This window comes from Xiphophorus couchianus, chromosome 11 (assembly GCF_001444195.1).
Source record: "Xiphophorus couchianus chromosome 11, X_couchianus-1.0, whole genome shotgun sequence".
NCBI classification, from domain to species: Eukaryota; Metazoa; Chordata; class Actinopteri; order Cyprinodontiformes; family Poeciliidae; genus Xiphophorus; species Xiphophorus couchianus.
Genome location: NC_040238.1, coordinates 27555825 through 27583748, shown reverse-complemented (window position 1 = coordinate 27583748; position 27924 = coordinate 27555825). Strand labels below are relative to the sequence as shown.

Sequence of the window (27924 nt, the reverse complement as noted above, 5' to 3'; positions counted from 1 at the left end):
TTCAAAGTTGTTCTATTTTATATCTGGCCCAATCATAACTATTCAGTAATTAGTAAATAACTAACAAACTGACTAAATTATAACTATTCCTGGTAAGATGATTTAAAAGTTATTGTTCTGACTTTGAATCACATGAGTGACTTAAAACTAATTTCAGCTTTAAATATATCGCATATGAAACCGTATTTTTACTTTTACTAAGTGGAGTAAAGGTATCTAAAGCTAAATATTGCAAAACGATGGGAACATATCTTAAACATTGACAAAGTACTGTGGGAGGCAGTCTGTTCAACACAAAAACGAGCAAACGGTGCAGATGATAACTGTTCTCGGCTAGTGCTGCCTTCACTTGCACCAACAGAGACTTTTAGACTGTCTGTACCACCATTTACATGTAATGTTGCTGCTGAAAGAAAAGCGGTTCAGATGGTTAATACGTTGGTTCGTATTAATAATGACAGAAAGCAGTCACACTGATGTTATTTTCAGGTAGACACACCGATATTCGCCACTTGTTAAACCTCAAAGCGTCCGACGTTGGAGCTCACGAGCGGACCCTGAAGGCAGCACGACATCTGCCGCCTGCGCTCACAGCATCTCCAGCCACTGTTGGTTAACGACAATGAGAGGGAGCCCGAAAACTGGCTGTGTGAGTTCAGGCGTGTCTCAGCAGGGGACGAGCTCAGCCGGGTGATATTTTTTTAGAACTTCCATTAGTTATGGCAGCTTTTGGTGGAGCCACGCCGCGAAGCTGAAGGTAAGAACCGTGGGGGAAGGAGGCTGGAGTGGCGGCTGCTGAACAGAGACTATTTGGTCACCCAGTCTGGAAAAAAAAAGTTTTTCAGGGCCTTATTGAGAAAATAAGTTGTTTTCTGTTTTCCACAATGGAAAATTACAAATAAATAGTTATTTTTTAAATTTTGCTGGAACAAAACAGAAAAATAAACCAGTTGGTTAAAATTTTGTATTCACACTCAACTAGTTTGTATGTTAAGCATCAAATTCTTGACCCATTTTTAATTTTTTTGTGGAGGGCTATTTCACCGTTATCATGAACATTTACTAGATTTGATCAGTTCTAGTTCATAATCTAAACATCTAAGAAAGGAAAGGTCAAACCTGGGCTAAGTTCCACTTGTTCTGCCTCAGATTGTTTCCAGGAGAGCTATGACCTAAATAACGTTTAAACAAAATTATCTAAGTGGTACTTTTGGCCTGTCTTAAACTTTGTAGTACTGTCATTTTTCATACTTTTCAAAAGTGAATTATTCTTTCAGTCCGACACATTCTTAAAAACATTTTATTTTTGAGAAAGAAAAAAAAGCTATTTGTGAAACAGTTAACTCAACTTGATGTTTTCAAGCAGGATCAGGTCTAAGATGTTTCTACACTTTAAAATTATTAATATTAAAAACATAGTAAAGATTTCTGAAATCAAACCGTTTTAAGAAATCTAAAGGAAGTGCAAAAAATGCAGTCCACTTTTAGATTTTGATCTCAGGCTCATCAAATGTTTCTACTATTCTTTGAAAGCAACAACAAAAAAGAGCTCTCATTCAAAGGCTAAATTGGATTCGACCTTTGGGGATGTAACTTATTTAAAAAATGCTTAACTACTCACAATAACCTTTATCAGCCACAGGAATGCCCATCTACGTGAGAGTTACTGATGGAAAAGGTGCTGTTGGCTACAGATACCAACCCTTGCTGTTGCATTACACCTGATTAGGCAGACTGTTTTCCTTGGATCACTTTTAAAATAAGGATTTCTTTAAAATTTGCACTTGAGTTGTAGTTTTATTCCTCTTTTTAATTGTACTCAGATTTTTTTTCTGCATAGAGCATAATAGTTTTATGTTGTTATTTATTGCTGAAAGAATATTTTGAATACCTATTTTATTATACTATTATTATTATTATTATTTTTTTTTTTTTTTTTAATCCGCCAGTTGAAGATATCACTGTATTGAGTCTTTGCTTACGCTTCATGGATTAATTGATGACAAAGTTATGAGGTGTAGCTATTAAAACAGTTTGCACTGTACGAAACACAAAAGATCGTTTTTTTTGTTTGTTTGTTTGTTTGTTTTTTATCTCTGATTACATTTAAATGTGAAATTTTGTTTTCATCAATGGTAAGAGAATGTTATTCTAGAAGCGTTTGCAGTGTAAGTACAAGCATGCTTCTGCATCGTATAAACACCGTTGTTCATGGAACAATGGGCCACATTACACCTCACGTTTCTCTCACGTTTCCTGTACAGTGAATCTGTAAAACTGTACAGATGATCCGACTCTCCATCCTTTCATCTGCTTAATTTCAGGAAGTTAGGACCTACAGATGGCTCTCCTATATCCCCAGTCAATTGGATTGCCTTGCCTTTCTTGCCAAGACAATAGCCAAGAACATGAGAACATACACTCTGGATGTTCCTTCCTGTAACTGTGATCTATCTGAGATTTTGAATTTTTGGTGATTTAGGATAGTTAACATTGCATAGCTTAAGTCCTGCCTCTCTGGTGGGTTGGCGAGAACAGTAAGGGTCTATTTTGTTGTCACAGAATTCCAGGTTTATTTTCTGTTTATTTTCTCCGCGCATTTTGTTAACATTTAGTTGGTGCTACTTTGGACAAGAGGAGGCAGTGATGGACCAAAGGGTGTGATTAGGTAATTTTATATGGTTGTTACTCTTTCTATTTTCCCCTGGGGCATGTCATACAGTCAATAAAAATAAAAACCTGTATTTAAGCTGGGTAATATTTAGTGACTTTTATAACTTAACATTTTTTTCCTTGTATTTGAAACTCAAACCTCAATATATTTCATTAGCAATTTATGTCATAGGCCATCACAAAGTCAAAAGAAAACAGCATGTGGATTACAAAATCTTTACACAGAAATGAAACAGTGTTTTTTTTAACCCCTTCTACAATGGTGTCCCTAATTGAAATCAAGACCAAATTGTCTTGAGAAGTCACCTATTTAGAACAAAAAGCTACCTGGTGTGTGATTTAATCTCTGAAAGCTCAAACAACAGCATAAACACCAAGGAACATAGCAGATACATTAGGTCAGGGAGGAAGTTGTGGAGAAGTTTACATGGAAACATGGTAATGGTGTCATGGTGTTATGGGACCAATTTCTTCAGCTGGAGTAGAGATGTTGGTCAGAACTGATGGGAGGATGAGTGAAGTTAAAAAAAGACAAATCATGGGAAAAAAGCCTCTTTGAGGCTGACTTGAGACAGGGCAGAGGTTTGCCTCTCAGAAGGAATGTAACCTTGAAAATACAGCCAGAGATCCATTCAGTGAATTATATCAAACCATATTTATTCATTAGTGGCTTAGTCAAAGTCCAAAAATCTAACTGAGAATTTGGGGCAAAACTTGAAAATTGTTTAGACTTTCAATCCAGTCTGACCAAAATCTCCATCCAGATTTGAGGTATTAATCCAAAAATGAATGGATAAAGATTTTAATCTCTAGATACACAAAAGAGATTTGTTTGAGACTTTAAGGTTCTTCACAGTATTGACTCAGGGGACTGCATGCAAATTCATGGCACTTTTCAGACTCAGACCCAATTAAAAAATGTGTCATTTTCCTTCAACTTTACAGATCTGCTATGTGTTGGTCTATGGCATAACATCTCCATAAAATACACCACATTTTGCGGTTGTGACGTGAGAAAATCTGTGGTGTGTGTGGCTACGTTTCCAAGGCAACTGCATACTGATGATCACATGGGAGAAAGGCACAGTGAAACAACTGATTGCTTATGTCTGAACCGTGAACGGTGTTTGTTCATATGATATCGTCAGATCACTTTGCATATTCTCACTGATGTTGATGTTTCGAGCAGTACACTGAATATTGCATAACAGGTGTCCCTGTCTGGGTTCATGGTGAAGTTGAGAACGCTGCTCCTTCTAAGGTGACAGGGCCACTGGTGGCTGACCAGAGTGACTCAGGTAATGGAAACCTGCGGAGCTGCTGTCTCCTGGCTGTCAGCCGCTCGTCTCCCGACCCCTCTCTGGGAGCCTCACCTCTGACCCCATGCAGCCTCCTTCAGCACTGAGGTTTAAGTGGAGGAGTCTCGAGAAAATTAAGTTTTCTACAACTGCTGATACAAGAGTTGGGGATCACTTAGTGAGTCCTAAGGGACCAGTTTTCATCAGAATTAAATGAGTAACGCAATAGAAGCCTGCTGACTTCTTACTTCCTGCCACTGAAGATTCCAACAACTGTCTCTTTAATTGATCTGATATACCATTTAAGTTTCTGCTACTTCCTGTATCATCTTTCTGTTATAAAATGTAAACAAAACCAACTTCTGCCTAATGTGAAAACACTTTTGAATCTGCAAAGTTTCATGTTCTGAAGTTCTTGGCGATGTTCTCAGGTTCACCAAAAGCTTTGAGGCAGAAATGAAATGCCTCGATCTCAGCTGTAGACGGCTGAATGTGTCACCCTCACATCTGAACGATTTCCACCCAGGTTTTATGCAACGTCAGTCTAAGTAGGTTGGACATCGTAATGCATATGTATCAGTTTCGACTTTAATTTAATCTGTGTCATTGTCAAAGTCACCCACCGATGGCATCATGACGACCTCTTTTTCCTCTTCATGCCCACAGCATTAGTAGGCCTGTCACGATAACTAATTCTGCTGGGCAATAAATTGTACCAGGAGATATAGCAATAAACAATAATATTGTTGTTTTGAGACCGTTTTCAAGTTGTCTAGCGGCAATGGCATAATAATCCAAGTACACCCTCTCTTGCCAAAACACTGGTTGTTCAGGTACTGAATAAGACACATGTCGATCTGGAGTAGGCATGAGTTAGTTATTGGTAACAAGGTTAGGGCTGGGCAACATGGATGAAAAACGTATCAGGAAATAAGCATTGTATTTTCAGCCAAAGCACTCAGTCTTAGAGTGAACAGGATATTCCACAAGAGTTGTGGAACAACCTGTAGTGGCTGTGAAGGTTATCAAGCCACCAGCTTGATCATGCTTATGATCAAGCAGGACTCCCACATGATATAGATAAATATTAATTAGTTTTTTGTTTTAAAGATCAAAAATACTGCCAAACTCCTGATGTGACCTTCCCTCTTTTATCCAAAATTTCCTCTTGAACTGTTGTTCTCATTTTCTTCTTTGACTCCACCCTCATCTTTATTACTTTTAAGCAGCTACAGGACACATTATCAAAACATGAAACTTCTCCTTCTTCTCAGATGTATTGTGGACAGTTGAGATTTCATAGTCAAGCGTATCTAATATCCTACATGTCTTTTAACAAATGTCTTCATTTCTCACAATCCTAAAGGACAAGTTTGATGAGCTAGTTTGGCATCTAGGCCTGTTTCATCTACTTCATAAGTGTCAGTGCTGCGCAGAGAGCTGCAGTCACACTGTGCGTCTTTGAGACTGTTTGAGGCTGTTTCTTGTGCGAGTCAGTCACTGAGTACATGTACATTGTTGTAGGCAGGATAAATTTGAAACATGGCCATTGAAAACAGATCAGCATACCTGAGGTACTGAACATTGCGACAGTGTTCATACTGCACTGTAAGCTAAGCCTTGTGCTCAGCCAGGCCTGCACTGCTGCTGTGCAGATTGATGGTGATTTTGAGTCAGTGGAAACAGAGGCAGCGCGCTGACATGTCGGAAAGCAATTAACTGTTCTGTGGTACTGATTGAGCTGCTGTTGTTAATTTATTGTTAGGCACTCCAAGAGATGGATAACCATAGTCTGATTGCAGCATTGGGTTTAGTGCAGAGTCATAGCCAAACTCATAACAGCCAGTCCTGACAGGGGAAAACTATTACTTCACAAAACATTGGCTTAGGAATAAAATAAAGAGTACGCCAGATCCATGTAGAAATACCAGGAGTGGAGAGATGAGGACTTGTGAACACACTGATTTCTGCTTAGTATTTATTTAATATTTATGGGTTCAAAGAAGTTGAAATTACATAGATAATAGTTTCTCTGCTCACACAGATTGTGTTTCTCTTCAATAAATGTTAGCAGACTGGGTCTATTCTTTGAAATATTACCATTTTGTATGATTTTGCTTGGTTGGTTTTTTAGATCCTTAGCACATTGTATGCATCAGTCCTGCATGCTGTGAGCAGCAAGGAGCCCTCCCTGTAACATGTTTAACCTGCTTAAACATTTGCAGAGGTTGCTCTGGAAAATTTCATGCAATGGAAACTACTCGGTACGATGACATTTTAACAGATTTTAATCTACGTGCTTTGTATAACCTCTTTTTTATTATAAAAAATAAATCAAGAAAAAACATAACTTTAGGCTAAAAAGAGTAAAAATAAAACCTATTTAACAATGTTTTTCCACACCAATATCTCCATTTAACATCATTCCATTTATATCTGGATGGAAGAAGATTCATTTGGTAGTTAGATCACCATGGCAACGGCTGTTAACGTAATATGCTCCCCCAAAGCAGGTTAATTGTTCAGAGTTTTTTATATATATTATATTATATATTCATATATTCTCTATATTTTTAAAGACATTTTTTTTCAGATACAAAAATTAAATAATAAGAAACGTATATATTAAGCATATTTCTTAGACGTCAGCCAGATTTTTCACATGAACTCACATCATGTCAGAGTTAGAGTTAGCAAAGCAACATCATAACCACCCATTATCTCTGAGTGAAGCTTTAGGTTTTGTTTAATTTTCAAGCATAATAAAACACAACTTTGTTGAACTTGCTTCATACTGTGCCTCTCAGGGCTTCAAGTAAAATTCAGCTTTACACATCTCACTATAACCTTATTCATGAACAAAAAGTAAGTTAAACTGCTGCCTAAACTACTGTTTAACTTTGTAACTTTTTGTTCATAAATAAAGTTTGGGAAGCAAATTCTTGAAGTGGTAGAAAATGGCATGTTTTTCAAAAGATATTTTATAAATAATAGCCTGACAAGTATGATGTTTCTTTTGGCTTTAGCTCTCCAGAGTTAAAACTTCGTAGAATTTTTATTTTTATTTTGTCATTACAGTTGCAAGTCTTTTGAGATATTTGTTGTCCAGCTTTTCACGTCTACACACACTTTTGGTTACCCTGCTTTTATAATATTTCAAGCTAAGTCAGATTTCATGGAGTGCATTTTTGAACATTGAAGGGGCAATAATGTGTGAAAATACCATGTGAGTACTACAGCCATAGCAGTGTTATGATTGTCTCCACACTCCATGAAGTCTTCTAAATATTCCAAGATCTAGTTGCTTGCTGGTCATACAGATTGTGGGGAGGGTAGTTCATAAAGCCTTTGTGGAAAAAGTAAAATTGAGATTTCAGAATATGCAGAAAACTCAGTTGTGACAACAAAAGGTCCAACAGATAGATGTAATGCCTTGTTACTGATTTGGCTTGGTCACACTCTGTCTGTGTGTCTCCCTGTGTGGCCAGATGGATTATCTTACACTCTGATTCATCTGGTTCTTTGACAGACCAACAGTAGCGAGCCAAAGCCCTGTGTTATTTATTAAAGGGACAGATCCTTTTCCTTTCTTTGCTTCAGTGGCAAACAGACAGAAAATGGAACACTGAGACAGTCTAATAGCCTAGATTTGGCTGTAAACTGATCAGAGGTTGTTGTTGTAATTGAGGTGTTTTAGCAATTTGGCCTGATTGGACCAATTTCCTCCCAAAGTGAATTAAGGCTGAAGTATTTTAACTAGATATACAGTACAGACCAAAAGTTTGGACACACCTTCTCATTGAATTCAATGAGAAAGTGTGTCCAAACTTTTGGTCTGTATTGAGTACAGATCAAAAATTTGGACACACAGTTGTGTCCAAACTTTTGGTCTGTACTGTATTTGGATGACTCTTCACAAGAATGTCAAACAGAAAAACTAATTTTCAGCCATTTTAAACACTTTAGGTACATCATTTACTCTCAGACTACTGACGATCTAGTGCAGTTCAAAGTTTTTAAATATACTCTGCCCACCAAGCCTAGAATGAACTTATAGCTTTCCTGCCATTGTTTGCTTTGGTTGTTTTTAGCCATATCATATTTCTTCCTGATAAATCATTGGTATTTGAGTTCAAAGTGCACACAGAGCCTTACACCTTTAGTCTTAAATTATAACTGCCTCTTCGTTTTTGAAGACAATAGGAACAAAGACATAAATCCCCATCCTTTTAGTAGAAACAATGGATTACAACCTGTAGATATCTTTGTTCTTCTAAGAGCCTTCATCTTGGCAAAAAAAACCAAACTTGCTGCATTGTCACAGTTTTGCGGTAGCAGCAACAAATACTTCCTGCTGCCATTAAAACTGGATAGATTTAATTCTAGAACCTAAGTCTAAATAGAATTAAATTTGCATCGTTTATGGTTATCACAAATGATGCAGTGGTATTACTGTGTCACTGGTAGGGTGCATTCAGCTCTGTGTTGCAGTTGTTTGAATGAACAGAAAATGCACCACAGTGGAAACCTTGTAGCTTCTTACAGCTTCCACACTGAAGAGTGTTGTCAGGATAACCTTTTATCTCTTACTCTGTGGTGCGTTCACTGGTCAGAAGAACAGATTTTCCATTTTCAGACCATCTGTTTCCCAATTGGGGCAAGTTAAGCCAAAAATCATCTGCTTTTGATTACCTGCTAATTTCTTGGATACCTCTCAATAGAACCCAACAGAACTTAGAATTAAAAAACTCTTGATTCACAGAGACCCATCCCCATAATACCTGAATAATTGCCCTGATTTCTCAGAGCTTTAGCGGCAGCACAACTGGAATATCCACAGTATTTAAACTGATGATTTGAATATTGGGACTGTTTTAGTTGTTGAGAAGCATGCGATTGTGTGTTACCTTACAATCAGGGTGCTGACACAGGCTTTGATTGACATGCTTTGAAATGGATACACAGAATGGCATGGGATTACATGTGAGAACAGATTACACCCTGAAAAGGTGAACTAAGTTAAACAACATACAGTAGAATTCAATTCGTTCATCGAATACAGTTGGTTCTGGTTTACCAGCATGTGGCATGTTTTCAATACGTTGCTGGAAGTTTATTTAGATATCTAAACAAAGTATATTATTTATCAGTATGTATGAAAATATAAGCAAATTGCAATAAGTTCTAGAATATATTTCCCTCCATTTTTCTGGAAGATGTGTCATTTTATTCATGCCAATATTTTACAAGTCTGACTGGCTGATCCATTGATGTTAGAAGTAGAGCAGATTGACACAACATGTTGATCTATGTTACAATTCACTGCCTGCATTTACGGTCAAACGCACAAGCACAAAAGGATGTTAATCCGATGTCCAGAAGATGTTGAGTTTGCCCACCATTCTTCCTGTGAGTCAGACTACATAGAGCTGTTGTTATTGATTACCTGAATGATTTATCTCATCTTTACAGCTGAGTGATCTGAACATATGAAGGAATCTCCCCCGTCCTGCAGCACCTCTCTGTCTGCATACAGGAAGGAAATATTAAACTGTGAAAGGTGCTAACTCCTTTCTGCTGGCACTCCTATCAGTGTAAGATAAACCAGATAATCACTTATCACTGGTGCTGACAGACAGTGGCTGTGACAGAGGCAGTAAGGGGAGATGAGCTCTCTGTTCTCTGTGCATGAAGAGGAAAAGTGGACCAAACAGCTATCACCGTCCAGCGACCCCTGCCTCCCAGGCATGAAACACTTGTAAGCAGAGAGTGAGTCTTACTCCTGATTTGTTTACTTATTGGTATTTACATTGACCAGTTTTTATTGGGTTTTATATATATCTATAGTCTGAAATAGCAGTATTCAAGTTTGTGAAAAACATCCATCTCCAGGACGACAACAAAAAATAATATTTGATTTGTGTTTGATGTGTTTTGGTGAGGCAGCAGCAGTCTCAAATAATTTATAAAAAGAGCCAACTGATGAGCATTTCTGTAATAACTAACTGTTAAAGCCACCATCTAAAAATGTACCGAGGTACTTGTACGTCACACAAAAGGAATAGATATCCTGCTGTATTTAGATGGATGCATCTATCAATAATGCATCCAACCCTTCCAGTACCGGATCTTATCAGCACGCACTTGTTCTCCATCAGAGCTCTACTGATTGCTGCCAGTCATTTCTGAGGAGCAATCTGGTGTCATCTATCAAAACAAATCTGTTTTTTACCCCGGTATACTTTAGGTCTAATAAAATACCAAGATCATCTGTGGAGTTTGAGGATAGCATTCTGATGGTAAATAGATTTTCCTTGTTGTTCAGGTTTCATTTGATTACAAAAGTGTTTAAAGGACAGTTTTATATAAAATCAGCTTTTATAAGTTTTACATCATGTTATAATGTTATTCCCTCATCAAAAACATACTTGGAGTGTTGCCTTGATTCTTTCATGCATTTAGAGAAATCACTGAATCTCCGTGGCAACCATTCAGCTGTGCAAAATGCCTGGGTGAGCCAATGGCCGCCTCGGAGCAGCAGTTTCCAAGGTTCCGATTTTCCACGTTACCGAGCGCCTCTCCTCTGCGACTCCCCCACTCAGCTCCTTCAGACTAGTCAGCAGAAATTAGCAAACACCTGGTGAAACTATGCATCTGCTGAGCTTATTATGTGAGCCACTTCTGAGTGCAACACTAGTGTAAACATTGTTAAAGGGCTAATGTGATGACGTCCTGAAGGCGGAGTTTCAGAAAGAGCTGGAGTTTTTAAAGAGAGGCCCAAAAATCAAAGTGTTAAATTATCAAGTCAAATTTTTTATAATTTAATATATATAGCATTTTTATAACAACTGAAGTTAACACAATTACTTGATTATGCTTTATATGTGTACTATGGAAAATATATAATACTTCCCCTTTAAAATTTGTTTCTGGTTTTTCACTAAACTGAAAAAAATAAAAAAACAAGTTGATTGTTTCAATATCAAACACTTCAATAATACTTCAAATGAGTTTTGTATTTAATTATTTTCATTTTATCTGCTTTTTTAAACTATTTTTACTGTATACATGTCTTAGGTTATGAGTTGTATTGTTTTCAAAGCGTAACATTTATTGGATTTTATTGGGGAGCGACCCAACCCACTACACTACAGCAGGTGTAAAATGGCCCTCTGCCTGAGGCCGTGGTAACCATAGCAGACCTTGGAAAGTGAAATGCGATGCACCAGGCCCTCTGGGCTGTGTTTCTGAATCACAACTCTATAATGAGCTAGCTGAACTCGAGCTGCATCAAAGATGCAAAACCTAAGTATCTGTTTCAATGCACACTTTAGTCCGGTGGAATAAAGACTGCAGCTCTGCAGCAAAACTCTGGAATCTTTCAAGTGTTGTGTTTAGGTAACATTTCCAGGATCTACCAGCTTTGCTCCGTAATGTTCAGACTGATTGTGTTTAGTGTATTGTTTGAACCATTCAGCATCTTCTATACATTTAAGAATGCGTTTGCCATTCCCTTCACACATTTGTTTACCTAGTAAAAATCAATGTACTCATTAGCAATTTTTTTCTTAAGGTGAATTATGTCAATATTAAGACTGCACAACATTAGGAAATAACACTATAGTGCTAATTTTATTAAGTAGTGCAATGATGATCTCAGGTGCAATAAGGTGACTCTCTCTTTCTCAGCTGTCATTGTTATGCATCAATAAATAAGCCATAGCTTTGGACACAGCATGTTTTGCTGTGATTTTCCTGAATACTGAATAGGGTTTGGCATTTATCATATTATTTATCATTTATTGTGATACATTTCTTCTGTATTTATAATGTAACAGAAGTTTAAAATTTGCGTCATGAACTTTTGTTGTTTGTCAGCCATGATTGTTCAGGTGAACAGCTGGAAGTGAATAGATGAGCCTGGTGTGTGTGTGTTAAACTCTATGATTTAGGTCAGTGGTCCCCAACCTTTTTATTACCGTGGACCGGTCAAGACTTGGTGATTTTGCTGCGGCCAGGGAGTGGGGGGGGGGCGTCAGATAATGCTTCTGCATGTTGGTGTTCCCGTTAAAGCCTTTTTTTTTTTCTTTGCTCCGATTTTCCCTTTACGACAATCTTACAACGTCCTGCAGTGTGTGGTGTGTTACGTGGTGGTGTGTTGAATATGCATATTCAACATTGTTTTGGCCCTTTTATCGCAGCCTGTGGGGTTTCCCCTGATTGGGAGCGAGAACGCAGCCTTTAAAATGTGACACGTAGCCAATCAGAAAGCGCGGTGACGTAAGAACGGGGGGAATTCCAAACAGTTGACATGGCAACTGAGAATCCGGTGGACATCAGAGGTGATATATGAAAATGTTTATTACTATATGTAAAGGTCATTTTTATATATGTTTACTATATGTGGTTATGTTTATTCAGTTAAAAATGTTAACTACGAAAAAACAGAACTCACTAAAAAAATTATAATGCTGGAAATAGAGCGGCTGTTCCCGCCGTCTTTTATCAAACGCCTTTTCTTTTTGTTACGTTTTTTATCGTTTAAATGAGACCACAAACTATCACTGCTGCTTCTACATCGTCATCCGTGTTTGATTATTCTAAATTCACGTTTGGTATGTTGGGGGGTTTTACGGGATGTTCTTCTGGAATCGGGATGTTCGTGACTGGAATCGGTTCGTGTGGGGTGTTGCTCCTGCCGCGTGGCTGGACTCACGAACCGACCGAACCTGTTGGACGTTTATCGGCTCTGTGGTCACAGAAGTTTGGAAAATCGGCCGACAATCCTTAAATCGTGCCGTGTGAACCAGACCTAAAACTTACAAGCTCTACTCCTCTCATCTCGTCTCGACCGCTGCCCTAACTCTCTGACTCTGGTCGCTATGGTAACGTTTACATATCCCTTCAAAATAAGATACAGATGCGCCACAAAAACGAACATTTTCCTTTCGTGAAAATTTTAACTCACGATAACGACTAATGGGAGCACTGAGCTTATTTCTCTGCAACGAGACGGACCCATCTGGGAGTGATGAGAGACAATGACACCTGAAGTGTTGCTTATGCACAGGGTGGTTGGTCTCTAGTGGCGAAGCAGTTTGAAGCTTCGTTCCCTCATTAACGAGCTGGTCATCACATCATGCAGAGCTTGGAATGTGGGAATAACCTACCGGGATAAAATCCATTCTCCTGTCTCTTCTCTGGGCCTTTTCTCCTTCGCAAAGAAACTTTCCAAAGACATCTGATCTGTTTCTTACTCATTTTGCTGCTTGTGGGCTCAATGTTGGCGCGCAAGACGTAACCGAGAGAATCCGGTTAAAGGATTTTCAAAATAAAAGATCCTGCAGACTCAAATAATACATAAAACAGAAATATTTAATTATTTCTTACGCGCCCGGTACCAATTGGTACCGATCCGCGGTCCGGGGGTTGGGGACCACTGATCTATGCAACAGATGTGCCCTCATAAGTCATAAATCACTAATGTTCATCTTTACTATCAAAAGCTTCAATTTTGTATTTTCTGTTGAAAACAAGCTAAAGGGCCCCTCTTATATGTGGATCTGAGTCCTCACCATGTTTTCTCTGAAGCTACTTATGTTCATAAGTACCCTGAGAAACGCTTGTGTAGATAAATGTATCTTTTTGGTATAATGGTTTCTTCTTCATGAATCCAGTGAATCTTTAAATAGTTATCCTGGGGTGACCCTTTCAAACATTTAGTTTTGGTAAAAATATTTACTGTACATGTGTATTGTATCTAATGGCTGATGTGTGAACAAACTGTAGTTAAATTAAATGGAAGCCAAAGAAATAGGATTGTGTTTAAATGTATCACACTGGTTTCAGTCCTGCTTTCATGTTCTGAGATTTTCCTCTGACTCTGATGCAAGCTGCTCTGTGAAGGTTTAAGCAGTTCAAGTCTTTGCTGTTTGGCTTTGGTAAACAGGTGCTGCATTTTTCTACAACACATTTAACATACCTTTTAGTCACCATCACTGTGCCTAATAAATACACAGACAATCTCTGGCTTTTCAATGGTAGCATACAAAAACTAGAAACAAACTTGATCTTCAACAATTCAATGGCAGACGACAGAGGGGCTATTTTTTTCACTGTCAGACTTAGTCACAACAGGAAAATGTGATTGTTATTGTGGTAGAGGGGGAAGGCATTAAAAGGAAATACTCGTCTTGAAACAGCGTTGTGGAGATTGTTGGCCAAGCCAGTGGTTCAGCTGTCACTGTTGCTGGTCCCCAGGTGTTTTTCTTTCAACCAGAGAAATTGTCCACAGCCCATTGATGAACTGGAAATGTCAAAGACACAGATATAAAGTAGGAATGCACCAATAAATTGGCCCAGATTTCTTTAATATTTGGGGAAATGGTGATCAGCCGATACTTATGTGAAGCCGATATCATCCACCAATTTATCTTTGTCAGCAACGGTATAAAAATCAACCACTGTTCTCTATTGCGGTTTGACTGATAGACCTGCCTGCCAGGTCATGTTTGCAAATTTGCAGTTAACAATAGTCACCTCACCTTTGCCATCTCAGCAACTTTTTTGCTATAACTAGCAAGAAAGTCGACAAAAAAAATTGGTATCAGCCAAAACTAGAATCGGCAAGTCAGTTTTCTTAAAGATCCGTAATCGGCTAGAAAACTGCAATTGTTGCACCCGTAATATAAACTTATTAAAGTCTAAAAATATGTGTTTGAAATGCTGCATAATGTATGCTGATTGTTGTAAGTGACATGTCTGTACCCTTATTGTCCAATCCTTGTCCACTTGTCCAATCCTTACTTTTTACCTGGATCAGATGGTTAAGCTGAATAAGTACAACATAGATGACATTTTCTTACACTTTATAGAGAGTTGTCAACATTTGGACGTTGGCCGATCCAAAAGGGAAAAAAGTACCTGAATCTCACATTTCATTAAACCTTAAAGTTTATTTAGTCTTCAGTTGTGCTGATAAACTGTTGAGCTCTTTTGTCATGTCTCTGTTTCTCTAGGACCAACCCAGCTGCCACCCCCCAGTGAACTCTGACCCCCAGGTGCCGTCTGACTCAGGGATACGATGGGGCTCCTTTTCTTTCACCCCGGCCCACTCTTCTTCGTCTTCTTTTTCCTCCTCCTCCTGTGCCACCCCTGCATTTCCATCAGGCCTCAAGTCCTGGAGCGAGCATCTGCGCCTGAACAATCTCAGTCCTCTGACAACTCCACAGAGTCTGAAAAGAAGAAATGTGCAGGTGTCGTGGTGTGTAAACCCGGCATTCTGCTGCCAGTCTGGGAGCCTCTTGACCCTCCAGTTGGGGAACAAGCAGGGAGGGCGATTGTGTACTTCCTCTCTCTCATGTACATATTCCTTGGAGTATCCATCATTGCAGACCGCTTCATGGCATCCATAGAAGTCATTACATCTCAGGTATCATCATTCTCTTTAATATTTAGAACCTGTTAAAGTCAGCCTAAGATTTAGACTCATTATGCACAGCGTCCAATTTGTGCTCTGTGATTGTGTCTATGAATCACCATATTTCTCTGTGTTTCATGTAAATATGATATCCTGAAATGACCAAATCAGGAGAAGGAGGTGACCATTACCAAACCTGATGGGGAAACCACGGTGAAAACCGTGCGGATCTGGAATGAAACCGTGTCCAACCTGACACTCATGGCCCTGGGCTCCTCCGCACCAGAGATCCTGCTCTCTGTTATTGAGGTACTCTCTTCCATCTGCTATAAACACAAGCAAACACCGCTGCTTGTGAAAGTGCAATCTACATTAAAAAGAGTAAAAAATGCTATTTCTCTACTTATTTAAACAAATATGTGTATGAATTGGATTAAAAAAATGTTTACTCTTATGGGTAAACCAGTCTACCCACTTTCTGAAATTCATTGTAAAACATTAAAACATATTTGCACCAACTGCAAAGGTTCAGAAAAGTTCAATGTTCTGTTCTTGTTTCCCTTGTACAGGTGTGTGGACACAACTTCAATGCTGGGGAGCTCGGCCCAGGCACAATAGTCGGCAGTGCGGCCTTTAACATGCTTGTGATAATTGGTCTGTGTGTGTCAGTAATTCCAGATGGACAGTCTCGCAAGATCAAACACCTGCGAGTGTTTTTTATCACAGCTTTCTGGAGCATCTTTGCATACATTTGGCTCTACCTCATTCTGGCCGTCATCTCCCCAGGGATTGTTGAAGTAGGTCTCCATTCTAGCCGTTATCCTCAACTGCAACCCAGATTCGGCAGTCATGACCAAATAGCTCTACTTCTCAAACTCAGCCTCAAAATATCCAATGCAGACATTTCACTCACTGAATGTAAAACTGACTGATTTGACAAAGTAATTTCTTTGTACATCTCATTACATTGGCTTCGATCATCTTACTACATGGGAGCACTCTTAAAGCAAGTGAAATTTTATTCATAGATAGTCAGTTGATGCTGTCACTTAAAATAAAAACCCAAGACAGTGACATCGTGTCAAAATGGTGATATTCTGTCCCGATGCAGCAGAACATCAGGACAGAACACAGTTGCATCAAAATCAACACACCGAATTATAAAACATTACAGGATTTGATGTAAATTATTCATTTCCTAATGCTTAAATTTTGTAATATATACAATATTTACAAAATATATATGAGCAATGAGTCCTTTTCAAGGAGCGTCCCGAGTGTGGACAACGACGTTGGAGAAGACCTCCAACTTAAAAAAATTTAGTTCAATGTAAATGAATTAAGTTTACTTAATTTTGTTTGTTTAACATAACATCTTAATAAACTTTAGCTGGATACACCTAATTTGATTACTTCTGACAAATACATTTTTTTTTTTTTTTTATCGCCCCGCAAGGGGTCTTTTTGTGGGCTCTAGTGTCCCTTTTTTCAAAGTAGGCTGACAGGAAAGGGGGAAGGAGAGGGGGGAAGACATGCGGCAGACGTCGTCGGGTCCGGGAGTCGAACCCGCGACAGCCTCGTCGAGGCTACGTTTGCCTGAATGTGGGTCGCGCTAACCCTTCCGCCACCACGGCACGCCCCTTAACTAATTATTTTTAAGTTGGATATCCTGTTTTCTTTTTTGAGTGACGAGCAATAATCAGTAACAGTAACTTCCTGTTTTCAGTTCAGTATAATACACCAGGAACTAACATATTTTGTTGGTTGTCAAATTGCATTTTTTGTACATCTTATGTAAACAAGTAAAAGATAAAATAAACCAGATTGAAGCTGGATATTATTTGAAAGAATATTGAAAATAAATAACAGTAGAAGAGATCCACTGTCTTTTGGTATGAGAATGTGTAAAATTTAAAATCTCTGCTTAAAAAACTAAAAAAGGGGACTTTGTAAGGTCATAACTAGCAACTGTAAATGTGAGCAATGACCACTAACTTATACACAAAATGTCATTATGTGAACAAATTAAATAATTGTAGTTATCACAGGAGTGGAGTTAGATTTTTCTTTGTAAATAGTCCACCCTGTAGATCTATTACGTAAAACATTATGTGACTTCACATAAGGAATAAGTACAATACATTTACAGTATAGATAACCTAATGGTCATCTTGTCTGTGTGTCCAGGTTTGGGAAGCTGTAGTAACACTGCTGTATTTTCCCATCTGTGTGATGTTGGCTTGGATCGCTGACCGCCGCCTGCTCTTTTACAAATACATGCATAAGAGATACCGTGCCGACAAGAGGCATGGGATTGTAGTGGAAATGGAGGGGGACGATTCCCCCCCACGCATTGATGTTATTATGGACAGAAAGCTGTCAGACGGCAGTCCAGACCCTGGAAACTCCTCTAGTGTGACTGTGTCTGTGCAGACAGGCAGTGAGCTGGACCAGAACAAAGATGAGGTAAGACATGTACTGTAGATCACGGAAAGAGGCAAGATTGAAACTGGGATGGTGTAACGTCTCAGTAAATGCTAGTCTGCTCTGTTTGTTGTAGCTAGAGCCATGAGAAAATTTTAATAAACAGCATATTAACATATAAAATATGAGAGACATATGTCAGCCATCAAAGTTAGCTTGATGATCTGAAAAATAAACCGTGACATGAAAGCATAAGCACACCAAAAAACATTTTAAAAAATCAACAAGGAGGCAAATACTTTAGCACAGCACTGTAAATCTTCTCATTTTGCTCTTATACAACCATGTGGGTGGTAATATTATCCAGAAGGTTATAGTAGAACTTCAAGTACAGTTATTAAACTCTTTCTATTTGACTCCAGGAAACTCCCAGATCTCTTCTGTTACATTTTTTCACTTACAACCTGTTTCCTCCCTTGGATAGGCAGTCCGCATCTTGAAAGATCTGAAGGAGAAGCATCCAGATAAATACCTGGACGAGCTGATCGAGATGGCCAACTACTCTGCCCTGGTCCACCGGAAGAAGAGTCGTGCCTTTTATCGTGTCCAAGCAACACGGAGGATGATTGGTGCTGGAAACATTTTAAAGAAGCACGCCGCAGAGCAGAAACGGCGCGCGTCGGGACAGGATTTGGACAAGGCGACATGCTCACATATCTGTTTTGAAAGCGTCCAGTACCAATGCACAGAGAACTGTGGCTCTGTGACCCTGTGGGTGGTTCTCGATGGAGGCACAGGCCAAAACACGTTCTATGTGGACTACTGTACAGAAAACGGATCTGCCAACGCTGGATCAGACTATGAGTTCAACGAGGGAACTCTGACATTCAAACCAGGGGAAACCCGAAAAGAGATCAAGGTAAAAAAATATCTTAAAGTCTATTAAGTTATTTTTGTATTTCCTGCTTCTCCACTGAAACTTTTTAAACCATTATTCAAAGTCTTAGAGTAATCAGAATCTGCTTTATTTGCCAAGTTTGTGCACACAATGAAGACATTAGATTTTGATTTCACTTTGCTCTCAGTGAGGACATTTTGGATAGAATTATATAGAAAGGGCAATAAAAATAAAATATTAATTGTGTAAATATGCAAACATGCATTTTTTTTACAAACAGAAAGAGAAGCTTGACTCAAATCCAAATCTTATTGATGTTGCCACTCTGATTGTTGGGTGTTCATCAGAAAGACACCCTGCGCAACAATCAGAGGCGATTGCTCCACAGATTATCTGTCTAATACCATACTGTGAAAACATAATGACAGTTTCAACAAATATGTAAAAAACGTTTTATAAAAGTTACATACTAGAGTTTCAAATAAGTAAATATTTCAATGAAATTCCAATTTAAAGGTTTGGGCTTACAGTATATCTGTGTTTGAAAGCTGATACATATATCTTATTTTTAGTGGCAACAGGTTCTTTATTTACTTTGTGTCCCCAATAAATTAAAAGCAGAGCCAGTCGGCCTGTGTTTGTGTTTAATTCGTCACTTGGCGTCCAGAGGGAAAAGTAACAGAACAATACTGCTTTTTCTGCAGGTGGGGATTTTGGATGATGACATGTTTGAAGAGGATGAACATTTCTTTGTGCGTCTTCAAAATCTGAGGTTAGAGGAGGGAGGGAGTGAAGGGACCGGTTCTCCGCCCAAGGCTACACTGGTGGAACCTCTTCTGGCCACAGTCACCATACTGGACGATGACCATGCTGGGATCTTTACCTTTGGGCAGCAAGTGCTGCGAGTGAGTGAGAGCACTGGCATGCTGACGGTGACAGTGTTGAGGAACTCGGGCTCCAGGGGCACAGTGGCTGTGCCGTACCATACTGAGGATGGTAGTGCCAAGGCTGGAGTGGACTATGAGGAGGCCAGAGGGGAGGTGGAATTCACCAATGAACAGACAAGGTGAGGCGCAGTATGTAGACAGGGCTGAGCAGCACCACACAATATTGTGATTGACAGCACTAAGACCCTCCTCCTGGTTCTGATTGGTTGATGGTAGTTAGCACTGGGAGCTCAGATAAACTGGCCAGTTATCTGCTGTAGTTCTGTCGCATTTATTTATTTAAACAAGAGTCACATATTCTTGTCCTTTTTAACTGACACTTAGAAAAGTATTCCTACCTCTTTACAGGCATCCTTCTGAAAAATATATTTTTTTCAACTTCAACGCATTCCTTCAGACCAGGAATGTTAAAATGTGAGGTTGAGATTTAAATAAAGTCATATTTTCACATTTATTTGGTTATTCAACATATCTTTCAGAAAATATTTAGTGTTGCTGGGCTGTTTACACTGTTTATGTCTTATCATTCATATTAAATAGTTTTCCTTTTGTCCTAAATAACACACAGACTGAACACGTTTGGATGTTCTGTGTCCATTTAAAGTCTGAACTGGTTTGAGCTCTGAGGAAAGGGACATTAGAACCGTTCTGAAAGGAGACTGTGGGTTATCAACCCGCACTGTAGGAGGTCCTATTAGACAGAATTACCCGATGACTTGACACCTACGGATAATCCTGACTCTGATTAGTTGGGGGAAACTTCAGTCGCCGCATGTAAACTGGCAGATCTTTTTCACATTAAATTTTTAGGTTTCATAAGCTGTGTTAGTACATTGATAAACTGTACACATAGTAAAGGGCGTCTTTGTAACAGTCCATCAACAGGTTGATTCTTTTAAGAGAAAGTATGATAGTGTGGGCTCGTATGTGGAACATAAAAATAAACTGTTTTTATATATAATATTATACTGCTGTCGTGTTCACACAAGTATTTAATTTGCCTTTTAATGAAAGAAATATCTGTGTTCTTGAACATTTCTAGTCAGACATTACAGATATGCATTTTAAATGTGGAGGAGTACGAAAAGCAGGAAAACTTCTTTGTTGTGCTTGAAGACCCCAAGTGGCTGAAGAGAGGAATTTCTGGTAAGTCTACAAGCAGTTTCACTTTCATACCTGTGATTTTCTAACTGTGGCCTTGAAGTGGTTTTAAAATCTGTGAAGCAGACAGATAAGTTTTTCTTTTTACCCAAAAGGGCAAAGCTTAAGTAGACTGACACAGCACCAAGATCACTGCTCAGCTGTGCGTGTGCGGAGCTGCCTGAGCACGTCAGAGCCAGTAACTTAATATCACTGTTTCGGTGTAACACATTCTGCAGCTTTTCTGAAAGTAGTGACTGTTTCTGTAAGCTCACTGTTGGATGCTGGAGGAACTGTGAGGGAAAAATATAGTCATTTTGTAATATAGTAGCTGTAAAATTGGAACTGTTTGTTAGGATTGAGCATCCCAAATAAATATATTTGGGATGCCAGTCGGCCTGTGTTTTATATATATATATATATATATATATATATATATATATATATATATATATATATATTCCAGTTCTTTTTCTTTTCAATTTCAATGTCTATTATATATTGAGTAATTGTCTGTTTCTCTTCGTAGCTCTACTACTGAACCAAGGTAAGAGTTTGGGGTACAAGTTGAGATGTAGGTGTTAAAGGCAACCTTTGCAGCTTTTAAAAAGTATTATAATATTGTAAAACTGTGATGGTCACAGATAGAGTGGTTTAATCTTTGCTCTTTAACTATCAACAACAATGTTGCATTTCAGTTCCGTTTAATTATGTAGTGCCAATTCACAACAATAGAACTCTAAAACTTTACAAAAAATTATTTCAGTTCAGTCACACATGCATTCCAGTTAGTTCTAATTATCAAACAGTACAGTAATCTCAATTCATTATTTAAAGTAGCGTGGAAAGTTTCTACCTAAGGAAACCCGGCAGATTGCATCTGGCCATTGACTCGAACACGGTTCTACTTCAAAATTAAACAAACTGAAAATTGTTGCTGTTGTTGTTTTTTATAGACCTATCGTCTCAGCAAGAACATTGTTAAGGGACCTCAAAAAAGGCAGTTCTTGTTGGTGGCCAAGATTTAAAGTGCTTGTGTCCACTAAACAGTCCCTTCATCTCAGGCTGTTCAATTACCTCTGAAAATCAAGAGCAAAGTTTATAATAAAAATTCTGTCAAACAAGATACCTGCCCCAACCCTTCCAACATTAACCTAGAAATCCAGTCTACTTTAATGCTACAAAGGCGCCTATCAGTGTTACGCGTGTGTGTGCAGGTACGTGGGATTGTTTTTGTTTGCTGTGTTCCTCATGCTTCCGCATGAAGAGGTTTAATTTGTGTTTGTTTTATTAATGATATAGTGGATTAACATTTGTACCTTCTAAAAGGCAACCCAACTCCTGAGGAGGAAGAGGCCAGGAGGATTTCTGAGATGGGCAAACCTATTCTAGGAGAGCACAGCAGACTAGAAGTCATCATAAAAGAAGCCTGTGATTTTAAGGTGTGCGCCTCATAGAAAAAGATTATTCTCCTTTAGATTTAACTACATAGATATATAACATTTTTACATATCTTGGGTCAATATTCTGACTTAAAACAACATGTACTTAACAAAATACCTAGTGAAGCTTAATGTCTCAGAGGACAGCCTGTCTTGCTTCATTAACAATGGGATTCTCTCTATATCCATCAGACTCCCAATGGAGTCATAGACCAGGTACAGTTCCTACAGTTTGTGCTACCACAATAAATTCCTGCTTTTATCTAAAGTGCCTTGCAAAAGTATTCATTTTATGAGCTTAATTTAATCTCTGTATACATACAGTTTGAAAACTGTGAATCAGTTTTATTTTGCTTCACAACACCACGCTACTTTCTGTCACAAGAAATCCAAATGAAGTGCATTGAACTACATGTTAATACTGTGGCAACATGTGGAAAGGTTCACTTACTACTTCTGCAAGGCTTCTGTACTGTACTCTGTTTCAGCTGTTCTGTTTCATTTCAATTGCACAGTACGGTGCTTCTGTGTGCTGTGTGAGCTGTAGAACATAAATGGAGCAGATTTATTCATGTTTGCTCAGCTTTTTATGTTAACTATATAACTACTAGGCCCAAAAGGATGAAATGGAAACCCATCTGTTGCTTTCACCTCAATGTGAGTTATGATGAATATTTCCTAACCTGTTTCGTTTCTTGCGCCAGAACACTGTGGATCATCTCCTCCAAGACACAAATCTAGCAGAAGTGATTGGGACTCACTCATGGAAAGAGCAGTTCATTGAAGCAGTCACAGTGAGTGCAGGTAAGCGGAAGTTTGAACTTAAAGTGTTTTGGGTTTTTGTGTATGTATCAGTTATATTTAACCGATAAATCCACGCATATTTGAATACTGTTTTCCTCACTAAATGTACTGTTTGTGTCCAGGACATCTGCTAACTGGTGTTGAAACTCTTTTTAACTTTAGTATCCTGACAGAAAATGTGCACTATCACCTAATGAATGTTGTTCATTAAAAAATCACAAATTAAAAGACTAGGTTTTTATAATGTGACAAAATTGTGGAGAATTGAAACAAAAGGTGCTTCGAAATGGTATTAGTTTCAGGATGTGTTTACTTATACAACTTGTTTTTTACAAATTCTTATTTTCCTTCTAATGGATTGAATTTTTAGTTGACTTTCACATCGTAAATATGTGGGAAACATTTTTGAAATGATGTATCCATGTTTCATACATTTAGGAGTAGTGGAGACTTGGACTTTACCAATGAATACAACGTATTTTTATCATTCTTTACATATTTATATATAACTTATTTATAACTACAATGGGTAATCAGACCACAACTATGTTCTGTTTTAGTAAAGGTTAATTTTATTGTCTGTTTGCTCCCAGCTTCTTAGTCATCATTGTGTCTTCTTTAAACAGGTGATGATGATGAGGAGGGACAGGAGCAAAGAATGCCCAACTGCTTCGACTATTTTATGCACATACTTTGCGTTTTCTGGAAAATTTTATTTGCTTTTGTCCCGCCCACCGAGTACTGGAACGGCTGGGCGTGCTTCATTGTGTCCATCTCTGTCATCGGCCTCCTAACCGCCATCATCGGAGACCTGGCGTCGCATTTTGGCTGCACTGTTGGCCTCAGAGACACTGTGACTGCTGTGGTCTTTGTGGCGTTGGGGACTTCACTTCCTGGTACATACACTCTCATTCTGGCAAACTTTACTTGACCTGACAGTTCAGCATTTCTGAAGTGAAAGGTTACAAGCCACGGTTACAGAAGGGAGGGGCAAAAATAATAATAATAATAATAATAATAAATACCCTAATCAAATCAACAAAAATAAGAACAAAAGTCTACAAAAAGAACAATCTACTTCAACATGCTGCCATCATTCAGTTCTAGGGAACATATTGCTCACTTCACTCTGGATTTATGCGGGTATAATAATTGTAATATTTTGAGAGAATCGCATTGAACAATCTTTTATGCCTGTTCTTAATTGTGTTCCACATGAAAAGCCAAAAAACAACCGAATTAATTGATCTTAAATAATATGTTTTTCATCCTTTCAGACACTTTTGCCAGTAAAGTGGCTGCCACTCAGGACCAGTATGCAGACGCATCCGTGGGAAACGTGACGGGAAGCAACGCAGTCAATGTGTTTTTGGGCATTGGCCTGGCCTGGTCCGTGGCTGCGGTGTACTGGGAAGTGAAAGGGAAGGTCTTCCGCGTCGACCCTGGTTCCCTGGCCTTCTCGGTCACACTCTTCACTATTTTTGCGTTCTTTACCATGGGAGTGCTGATGCTACGCAGGAGGCCGTCCATAGGAGGCGAACTCGGGGGTCCAAGGATTCCCAAGGTCCTCACCTCGCTGCTCTTCTTCGGACTCTGGTTCCTGTACATCCTCTTCTCCAGCCTGGAGGCCTATTGCCATATACAAGGATTCTGAGAGAGTCATAAGGTCACACTTACAGACACAGAACTGTGACAGTAACTACCAATAGGAATCCATCCGCCTCACCGTTTGACTCCTGCTGCCATGGTTTAAAACATATACACAACGTGTGACTATTCTAGTCAGTAGGACTCTTTGTCACAATACAAATTCATTTCTTTTAAATATATTAGATTATAGTTAATTATATTATGCCTAAAGGGTATAGGCAGACAAATATTTCTGATTATTAAAATAATGCTAATAGTTCACATCCAGACTTAAAGTTGGTCATTGTCTTCACTCACACGTATAAAGCCAAGGATACTGGTAAAATGTTGCTTGCACAAAGCTATGGAGGACCAAAACTGACATAAGAAATAAAAGCATAAATATATATTTAGTTTTTCCTTGTCCTTACACATGGGTTTCCGTCAAGAAATGTATATATTTTCTTTTTCATTTCCACTAAACGTGTTTTTGTCAAGCGAAGTAGATATTTTGTTTTGTCGTTTCATTATACAAGCCCTCCTTCTTTTGTCATTGCCTCCTCTCATTTTTCTGTTTGTCCGTATTCTACTAGATTGTCTACTTTTTTTAACCAGTGATTATGTAAAAGAAACATTCGTAGCTAATGATAATCAAAAAGAAACGGCTTGTTTAAAAGCCCAAGGCTTTTGCCAAAAGAATACATCTTATTTGATCCATGATGGGAATCTAATCGCAGCTGATGGCTGCAGAACTCCATCGGAATGTTTCAAAACATTCTGTGGGAAAATAGCAGAGAACAGACAAAGCACAGGAAAAGCAGGTTTGGACTAACCATTAAACTCACATTCATTTCAGGCAGATGGCAGCATTATGGACTGTGGAAGAGTTTGTCACTCTGAACGTTCAGAGTGACAAACTCTTCCACAGTCCATAATGCTGCCATCTGCCTGAAATGAAGACAACACGCATTTCACTGGATTAAATCAGGGGCTAAATGAAAGTAAATAACTAAAGGTAAAGTTAAAAGATGTGAAGTTCATTACTTTCTCGGGCTGCAAGACCGTATGGAGCTGCTCACAATCATTAACAAGCTACTTGGTTCATACATGCAACTGTATTTCATGTCACAGTCAGGGTGGGAACACATGTAACTGTAAAAATGGTAAAAAGAAAATACACCCTCTAAAGTCTGTGGCTTTCCACTTCAAAAACGGACAATGGACAATTGGACAATTCAGTGTTGTTTTTTATTCACTTTATTCGCTACACATTGCATTAATTATACATTAAATTTTAAAAAATGATAGAGGGTGTACTTTTTAAAATTATGATTGTAAACTCAGACATTTCCATTCACTCATCATGCATGTCATATTAACATTGAGCTTTAAAGTATTTATGTGAGCAATTTTTTTTCCAAGTAATATCAACAATAAAAAAGACCTGGGTGCCCAAGTTTTAATTGATTGTGGATTTTTCTTAGACCACACAGGTCATGAATATGAATACAAGCTCAAATATATACATACACAATAAATAATATATGGATGAATGTCCCAGTCTTGGTGCCCCTCAGCCTACAATTCCTGAATTATTTCCTTCGTCTGACGCTAACAGTTTGACTGGCCCTTGGCTCAACCATACAAGAAAAAACATGTCCAGAATGTTTAAAAGCTGGGTGAAACCAAGAAAAACCAATACATGTAAATTAATTTACCATTTCTGGTAATAAGGATTGTAAAATGAAAGGTGCTTCATTAAGTTGAAGCTCAGAATAATAATGACGCCTATGATTTCTACATGTAAAAGTCTGACTGTCACTACATATCCACTGATCTATTGTTTATACCCACTTATTTAAACTAAAATGGAAATAAAGTTCATTTATTCTGAAATTTTTTCATGGTTCTTCTCAAATAATCTTGATGATGATGTATTTACTTGCCCTCAAAACCAGTTATTTATCCATGATGTGTTTTATATTTAGCAACTTTTTTGCCCTTGAACTCTCCATGTATTGGTAGCAACTGATGCCATGAAATCTCAAAAATATGACCGCAGATATACAGATGTCAGTTGACCAAGTAAATTAGCTGGTGTCTGGCGCCATCTTGTGTAAATTATAAGCAACTGCAGCATAATGATATAATGTGATCATATATATATAGAGAGAGAGATATCTATGTAGATAGATATATGCATGTCTACATATCTACATCTATATACTGTATCTACCTCTCTATATATAGAGAGGTAGGTAGGTAGGTAGATAGATAGATAGATAGATAGATAGATAGATAGATAGATAGATAGATAGATAGATAGATAGATAGATAGATAGATAGATAGATAGATAGATAGATAGATAGATAGATAGATAGATAGATAGATAGATAGATAGATAGATACTGCTAAAAAAAATAAAGGGAACACTTTAAGTGTTAAACACCTGTTTAAGTGTTCCCTTTATTTTTTTTGAGCAGTGTATATATATATATATATATATATATATATATATATATATATATATATATATATATATATAGGGAGAGAGAGAGATTGTATCAATATCGATATGTAGATATATATATAGATATCTATATATGGATTTATATACATTTATAGAGAGAGAGATACAGATCTATCTATCTAGATCGATAGCTATATATATGTGTATATATATATATATTTAGATCTTATATATATTTATATCTTGCCCAGAAAGATTAATAGTTTTCCAATTTTTCCCAATTTGTATAGGTTTAGACTTCTAAACCTTAGACTTCTTGCGTTGTTTTATTTTTGGTTTAGAATTAGAAATAAAAATCTTACAATGGATGAGCATGAGTACTGATGCTGTTGAACGTGGGGGAAGCCGGAGCGCCCGGAGTGAACCCACACCTACACGGGGAGACGTTTCCCCCCGTGCAGTCCTGACTTTTTAATATTGAAATGTCCAATTAACAACAACAGTAGCTCTTTTTCGTATTACCGCCAATCACCCAACCCACATAGGACCCCACCCCCCTTTTAAATCTGATATCCTGGAGACATAAAGTGATGTCTACGCTGGATGGACTTTACATCTGTCCTTGAACTTGCGCAGAGATGTTGGAGATAAAGCTTTTATGAAACGTTTCCACAGTGGAATCTTTTTTATGGGGTTCTCTTCTTGTTCAGAGATATTGGTCTGATCAGCTGACTCTTCTGCTGCTTGAGTTTCTGATTCCTGAGCTGTTGTTTGGATTA

The 27924-nt window shown here is 38.2% G+C and overlaps 1 protein-coding gene across 4 annotated transcripts; it reads left to right on the top strand.

Moving 5' to 3' along the window:
- Positions 1-336: 336 nt before the first annotated feature.
- slc8a2a (solute carrier family 8 member 2a) lies at positions 337-25081 on the top strand. 4 transcript variants are annotated; one of them, XM_028031222.1, is made up of 13 exons: positions 338-757; positions 14990-15402; positions 15562-15699; positions 15960-16187; positions 17578-17856; positions 18299-18733; positions 19417-19778; positions 20702-20805; positions 21329-21346; positions 22129-22241; positions 22946-23045; positions 23672-23941; positions 24323-25081. In XM_028031222.1, exons 2-13 carry the CDS (start codon positions 15055-15057, stop codon positions 24697-24699), a joined length of 2772 nt encoding a protein of 923 aa, XP_027887023.1. In that variant the 5' UTR covers positions 338-757; positions 14990-15054; the 3' UTR covers positions 24700-25081. The 4 variants fall into 4 exon arrangements, with proteins under 4 accessions (XP_027887026.1, XP_027887023.1, XP_027887024.1 ...); XM_028031223.1 differs by lacking the exon at positions 338-757 and adding an exon at positions 2509-2668; XM_028031224.1 differs by lacking the exon at positions 338-757 and adding an exon at positions 12241-12313.
- Positions 25082-27924: the final 2843 nt, after the last annotated feature.

Coding starts and splice junctions, on each gene's coding strand:
- slc8a2a (XM_028031222.1), top strand. CDS start 15,055: ATGGGGCTCCTTTTCTTTCACCCCGGCCCACTCTTCTTCGTCTTCTTT. Junction 15,700..15,959: donor TCCTGCTCTCTGTTATTGAG/GTACTCTCTTCC, acceptor TCCCTTGTACAG/GTGTGTGGACACAACTTCAA. Junction 18,734..19,416: donor AAACCCGAAAAGAGATCAAG/GTAAAAAAATAT, acceptor CTTTTTCTGCAG/GTGGGGATTTTGGATGATGA.